Source organism: Melospiza melodia, chromosome 3, assembly GCF_035770615.1.
Source record: "Melospiza melodia melodia isolate bMelMel2 chromosome 3, bMelMel2.pri, whole genome shotgun sequence".
Classification (NCBI taxonomy): domain Eukaryota; kingdom Metazoa; phylum Chordata; class Aves; order Passeriformes; family Passerellidae; genus Melospiza; species Melospiza melodia.
Genome location: NC_086196.1, coordinates 18,067,897 through 18,075,011, shown reverse-complemented (window position 1 = coordinate 18,075,011; position 7,115 = coordinate 18,067,897). Strand labels below are relative to the sequence as shown.

Sequence of the window (7,115 nt, the reverse complement as noted above, 5' to 3'; positions counted from 1 at the left end):
CTCATGAAGTCCCTTAGAGTAAATTTTTTTAAGTCTTTTACTGCAGGGGTTTGTGTCAATTCTTTACTTGATGCCTTGAGAGGCTACCTAGAACAGAGGCTGGACAGTGATAAGGGAATAAAGTAGGTATTTATTAAAAGGCTTTCAAAGGATACACCTTGGGCAGTACAAGAGCCTGGCCATGGCTCTGCCCAAGAAGGATTCCGGGTCATGTGTTTTCACACTTTTATAAGTTTTGGTCCATTTACATATTGGGGTCAATTGTCCAATTACAGCTCCAGGTTATGCAGTCCCATTCTCCCAGACTGTTCTCTTCAACTTGCTGTTGTTGATACTTTTTGGGCCTGAAGCTGCAAGGGTGTCCTTGGTTCTTGGCTGGAAAAGGATTGGTTTGTCTGACTAAACTGTGAGGAGAACTTCTAACACTTTATATGAAGTTCAGAGTTATATACTAATGCAGTACAGAATCTGGAAAATATGAAAGACAAAACTTAAGGCATCATACTGAGTTGCTAAAAAAGATTTGTAACCTATCCAACATAATGCAAGGCAAATGGAGCTAAACTAATTTATTGTTGCAAACCCAGAAAGCCATTAAGAGGACATTGCTTTAAAGTCTGCAATTGCACTTGTGCAAACCCCCTGGAGTGTGTGGAGTTATGTAAGGGTTAAAAAAATGAGCAAGCATAAAGAGCCTAACTCCAATGCATAACAAGTGCTTCAACAAATATTCTGCCAGAAGTACCAAGGAGATTGAATTACTTCTTTCTCCCACCAAAGATGACTTATTCTGCATTTGACATACCCTATGGAGTGTGCTTTCCACACAGAGATCCTCTATTTGATCATGCAAGGGCTACTTACAGCTGCTGTGGGTAAAAAGTGAAGAGCAAAAGATGTTTCTGACTTTCCCTGGGTGGCTTCATCTTCAGTCTGCCCTGACAAGACACCCTCACACTGCCAGAGGGCTCAGCCTGGAACCTTGTGGGAGGGCACAAGTGGTCTCCTCTCTTGAATGGAGAATGATGGAGATGATGAATGAGCCTTTCAGCAAGGTGCCTCTGCATTTCCAGAGTTTGCTGCTAAGGAAGTGACAGCACCATCACAGGGTTCTGGCTTGCATGAGAAGAAACAACTTTAGCAGAAGCTGAACTCATCTTGAGCAGAATCAGGGAAGGTACAACTTTCCTCAACTTACTCATCCGTGTAGTGTGTGGACACAGCTGGCAAAAGCCCCCGTGCCCAGCAGTGTGCACAGGGACTGAGTCAATGCTTGATCTTCCTTTGATGCTCTGACTTGCTCAGCATCTCTGCTTCTCCTGTCAAAAGGTTACAGCAGACAGATGGGGATCAGATGAATATGAATTAGGGGGCCAGATGAAGATAACCAGATGAAACCAATCCTCTGTCTGAATACAGGGTGTAGGTTGTCAGACACCTGTCCTGAGCTCAGGTGCCTGCCTGGCCCCAGTGGTGCAGGATCCTCTGGGTACACTTGGGGGGATGCAGCTGTGGGGTGGAATTGGTCAGTGTGACATCCCCACACTGTGGGCTGACAGCCTGGCCCTGTCTGGTGTCAGATGGAGGTGGTCAGTGTGACACTCTCACACTGTGGGGTGTCAGAGGGAGGTGGTCAGTGTGACACTCACACTGTGGGGTGTCAGAGGGAGGTGGTCAGTGTGACACTCACACTGTGGGATGTCAGAGGGAGGTGGTCAGTGTGACACACTCACATTGTGGGGTGTCAGCCTGACCCTGTCTGGTGTCAGAGGGAGGTGGTCAGTGTGACACTCTCACACTGTGGGGTGTCAGATGGAGGTGGTCAGTGTGACACTCTCACACTGTGGGGTGTCAGATGGAGGTGGTCAGTGTGACACACATTGTGGGGTGTCAGATGGAGGTGGTCAGTGTGACACTCTCACACTGTGGGGTGTCAGAGGGAGGTGGTCAGTGTGACACTCACACTGTGGGGTGTCAGAGGGAGGTGGTCAGTGTGACACTCACGCTGTGGGGTGTCAGATGGAGGTGGTCAGTGTGACACTCTCACACTGTGGGGTGTCAGATGGAGGTGGTCAGTGTGACACACATTGTGGGGTGTCAGATGGAGGTGGTCAGTGTGACACTCTCACACTGTGGGGTGTCAGAGGGAGGTGGTCAGTGTGACACTCTCACACTGTGCAGTGCTGCCCTGGCCTTGTCTGGGTGTTTGAGTCATGAAGGGTGGGATGTGCCACACCTCATGTTTCCCCTCCACCAAAGCAAGCCCAGCAATGTGACACAAATAAAGGAGTCAGAGCTCTGATCCCACTATCTGACCCCAATGGGTGGACTCCCACAGTGATCTCACCCTCACGCCTTACTCAGCATCACGGGTAGCAGAGAAAGGTCATTCTCGGCTAAAACCAAAATGTGCGTTCTTGCAGCTTTTCCCCCTTGGGGCAGAGGCTGTATCCCTGACTTGGGCAAAGATCCAATTGGAAATAATGAATGTAATTACCTTGTAAGCACCTCAGTGGAAAATATTGGTACAGTTAATTATACAGGGATGCAATGCTAACCCATTTCCTAGTGTTTAAAATACAAATATTAATGCTTTCTCCTTTGGGGTTTTGAGATTAGTTATTGCTGCAGTCTAACTGAATTGATAAGGTTTTCAGCTAATGCAATCATTTTAATGAAAAGGTTTCCAGTGTAGGTTTAACATCAATGGCTGGCATCAGGTGTAAGAGTGTTACTCTGCACAGAGCTGAGTGCCCCTGCAAGAATGAGGGCCCCTTTGGTCGTGGCCCTTTAAGCATCCAAAACTGAGATCTCTTCCAAAAGAAGTTTCTTAGTGTTCTCAAACTGAAGATAAGAAACTCACACATTGACTATCCAGAGAACTGAAATTTAAATTTGAGTATCAGGAGAATTGAGAAGGATATCCAAACCCTAGGACTTCAGTACCTTTCAAGAAATCCTGATTAAATTGGCTATGTGAAAATGAGTCTGTCTTTTGTTAAGGGTCATAGGAAACAGTGTAATAAACTCACAGCATGGACAGAGCATGTATTCCAATATTTTCACATTATGGCTGATTGACTTCCCACGTGTTGAACAAGGAACCTGTTATTTCTATGTCAGTCTGCCTGAAAAGCCCCATCACTTTCAGCCCTCTGTGAGTAAATGAGCAAAAGCCACTCCATGTGTCTCCCTTGCTTTGGTATTTGTTAACATTTGTTAACATTTCTGAACTGTATGTACCCTAGCAGATATTCATAGGTCAAAACCAGAAAAAGCTCAACTCTCTTCTCACATCTCTGCAAAAGTAGTGGAGAAGATTATGAAAATAGAAACCTGTCCTGAGATTTCTCTTGAATATCTCAGAGGAAATTTTTCCAGGGAAAAACAAAAATAGGAGACATCAGCACTTTGGGCACAGGTCTTATTGTTCAGCAACAATCACATTTTGCTTGAGGCCAACTCTTCCTGCCAGGAGGCAAAGCCACAGGCAGCAGCAGCACAGGGCCTCGGGCACCTGCCCAGGCAAGAGGAGGGAAGGGACAGGCACAATGCCCTGCTGGGGATCCCTGACAGGAGAGGCCCAGAGTTCTCAGGTTGCCATGGGAATTAATGAGGCCAGCAATTGGGAAATCCACCCAGGTAGCTCTGGAGACTCCTGTTTCAACAGAGAGCAGTGTTTGCCCCCATGCCCTGCTGCAGCAAGTGAGGCCATGCACTTCAGGCAAAGGGGAGACCACTAATAAAAACTGCTTTTATCCAAATACTTCCTTGAAAAATAATCCTTACAGCTGGTGCTGTTTTTCAGCTTTGTGCCTGTTCTGCTGCACCAGCAGCTCACTGGGAGCCCAAGCACAAGCCACAGAGGCTGCCCGTGCTCAAAGCAACAAGGATGGATTAGTCACCACCTCGACTTTTTGAGTACATTTCCATATGCCACACACAGAAAAAAACACTAAGGAAGCAGCTCCCCCAAAGGGAACTAAAACCACCATCCTCTAAAAGCTGCCAGACAGGTATTTCAGCCAGTGGAAAAAAGCCAAATAAAAGCATGTGTAGGCAAGGGGCAAACTCTGGTCTAGTTCAGCTCTATCCAGGGGTACTGCTGCAACCAGGACTGTCTCCATGAATCACAATACTGCTCGCACAAGTGTCAGCATAGAATCTTTTAATACTTTACATAAAAAACTGCATACACTATAGTTTTATGTAAACATCATATACATCTCAGTTTTTGCCATGTCAGTTTATTAAAAACAGTCTCAGTACCACTGTTGAGGGAAGAGGGAGAAAAGTAAACAAACATAAATGGATACATTTGTTCTCTGAACCAGAGAAACAGAAAATTATTTTCACCCAGGTTGGCCACCTTGTGAAAATAAGTTTTAAATAAAACTTGATTCTTTAAACTGCCCTTTAGTACTAAAGTCTGATGTACTCACTGCATAAGTAACAGTGCTTTCACCCATTTTTTTTTCCAAGGCAAAAATATACAGTGGTTTTATTTTTTGTCTTGTGTTGAAATCAGTTTTAAACAAGACCCAGATGAGGTTACTGAGTAAGAATGTTTCCAATGCTACAGTGTTGTATGCAGATGATGAGTGCATTGAGTGTTTAATTTAAACATAAAAAAATCCACCGAGTTGTGCAAAGTAACATCTTTTGAAAATAAACTTTTAAATAAATCCAAATCAACACACTTGCAGGAGACAACATTAAAAGTAAGGAGCAGGCACCAAAATCATAATATGGCAATATCATCCCCTTGCTCACCCTGCCTCATCTGTCAGGAGGTGGATATCCAGCAAGCAGGACAGTTCAGCTTTACTTTCTGGCCTGGTGGCTTCTGCAGCTGGAGTCAGTTCATGGCTCCTGTTATCAGCAGGCATCAGTCACTCAGGGCAAGTTCCTTTGCACAACACAAGTCCCACCTGGGCACCCCCTCCCCACCTCACTTCAAATAAGCACCCCCTGGACTACCCCAGTTTGCACAAGACAAAAAAAGGTAACATATATACAGGCTTCGCTTGGGATGACCCTCCCTTCCCCTCCCAGTCTCGGTCTTCAGGGCACTAATTTCCACAGCAGGTCAGGCTCAGGCTGAAACACATGAGGGAGAAGCAAGGATGCCGCAGGCAGCCTGGGAGAGGCAGCCCCTTTCCCCAGCTCGCCTGGGTGGAGGCACATGCAGGCAGGAGGCAGAAGTCCCTTCGAGCATCTCCGCTCCACCGCCCTCCTCTTGCAAAAGAGAGGAGGCTGCCCGGGAGCAGGGAGCAGCAGGTGTTGGCAAAGGGGCAGAACCGGGTGCAACGATCGCTCAGTCCAGTCTCAGCAGCTTTTTGTTGTTGAGTCCACGACTAACTCGCAGGGGTCAGTGGTAGGAGAAAGCTTCTCCCCACTGTTTTCCCAAGACTCAGGGCATGCAATCCCCCCCTCCCTCCGTCCCCACGGCTGAGCAAGCACAACCCTTTTTGGCCGAGGCTCAAGGAGCGTGCTCCCTCCCTCAGCCCCCACCCCATGCACAGCCAGTCCCTAGCGGAGGGGACGGGCAGATGCCGTGTGCGTGTAGAACCCAGCTCCTCTCCACCTGCCAACAGGTGACCCGGGCGCCGTGCCCAGCGCCGCGCTCCAGACACGCCCTATAGCACTTTGCAGCAGTTGATGCAGCCGTTCTGGGTGCCGTAGCGCTTCTGCAGGGCTGCCCGGGTGGCAGTCTCGAAGACCTCCCGGACACCCTCCTTGGTCTTGGCCGAGCACTCCAGGTAGTCGTAGGCCTGGATGCGAATGGCCATGGCCCGGCCGTCCTCGGTGCGCACCGGCTCCTGCTTCATGCGGGCCAGCTCGTTCCGAACGTGCTCGTCGTTCCGCAGGTCCTTCTTGTTGGCCACCAGGATGATGGGGACATTGGGGCAGAAGTGCTTGACTTCGGGCACCCACTTCTCCGGGATGTTCTCCAGCGAGTCCGGGCTGTCCACAGAGAAGCACATGAGGATGACATCGGTGTCCGGGTAGGAAAGGGGACGCAGGCGGTCATAGTCCTCCTGGCCGGCCGTGTCCCACAGGGCCAGCTCCACCTGCTTGCCGTCCACCTCGATGTCCGCCACGTAGTTCTCGAAGACGGTGGGCACGTAGACCTCGGGAAACTCGTCCTTGCTGAAGACGATGAGGAGGCAAGTCTTGCCACAGGCACCGTCCCCCACCACCACCAGTTTCTTGCGGATGGCAGCCATGGCCAGGCTCGCCAAGCTGGCCTTGCCGTGCAGCAGGACGATGGCAGCGCCCTCCTCCCCGCGGCCGCCGCCTCCCGCTCCCTCTCGCTTCTCACAGGGCACCGTGGCGAGCCGGCCCGCGCAGGCAGGCGGGCGCACCCTGCTCTCTTTGCTCACCGGCACCGCGCCGTCGTACTCTGCCTCGCGGGAGCGCTACGGCCGCAGGCAGCGTCGCTGGCCCCGGAGCTCTGCGGTGGAAGCGGTGCCGCCGTTCTCGCCCTCACAGCAAACACCGGCACAAGACCGACTCAGCGCAGCCACTGCCGCAAGCTGCGGCCCGGCGCCGCTATTTAAAGGCGCTCGCGACTTTCTTAATATAGCTGGCCAATGGGAAGGCAAGGAGTGAGGTCATCCCCGGCGGAGAGCGCTGCGATTGGCGGGCGGCCGCGGGCGGGAGGCGGGGCCGAGGCGGGCGGGGAGCGGCCGGGCCGGGGCGGCGGGCCCGGGGTCGCGGCGAGGGCGGCCGGGAGCTCCCTACCCCCGGACGGAGCCCTCCGGCCCCGGGGGATCCCGGCTCGGCGCCAGCACAGGGCAGGGCCGGTGCCCGCCGCAGTCTCCCCGCTCAGGATGGCCGGTGTGAAGACGCTGGGCGGGCACCCGAGAGGAACGGGAGGCACCGCTGCGTCCCTGGTGCTGCTTTTAAAGCCCGGGCAAAGTGAGCAGAGAGTATTGCAGGCGGCTGAATAAAATGCAATTAAAGCGTCCGCTGGGTGCTACTGGAAAAGCGCTCGACTCCCTTCCTTAAAAAAATCATCATGTTCACCTCTTGGCCAAAAGGGAGTGGAGCAATTGTAAACCGGGAGAAGCAGGCTCCAGTTCAGGCTTGAAATGAACTGGCGTTTGGGT

The 7,115-nt window shown here is 51.2% G+C and overlaps 1 protein-coding gene across 1 annotated transcript; it reads right to left on the bottom strand.

The window, feature by feature from the left end:
- Positions 1-4,151: 4,151 nt before the first annotated feature.
- On the bottom strand, positions 4,152-6,524 carry RHOB (ras homolog family member B). The gene has a single exon (XM_063150900.1). The coding sequence runs from the start codon at positions 6,228-6,230 to the stop codon at positions 5,640-5,642; it is 591 nt and encodes a 196-aa protein (XP_063006970.1). The 5' UTR covers positions 6,231-6,524; the 3' UTR covers positions 4,152-5,639.
- Between the last annotated feature and the right edge of the window lie 591 nt (positions 6,525-7,115).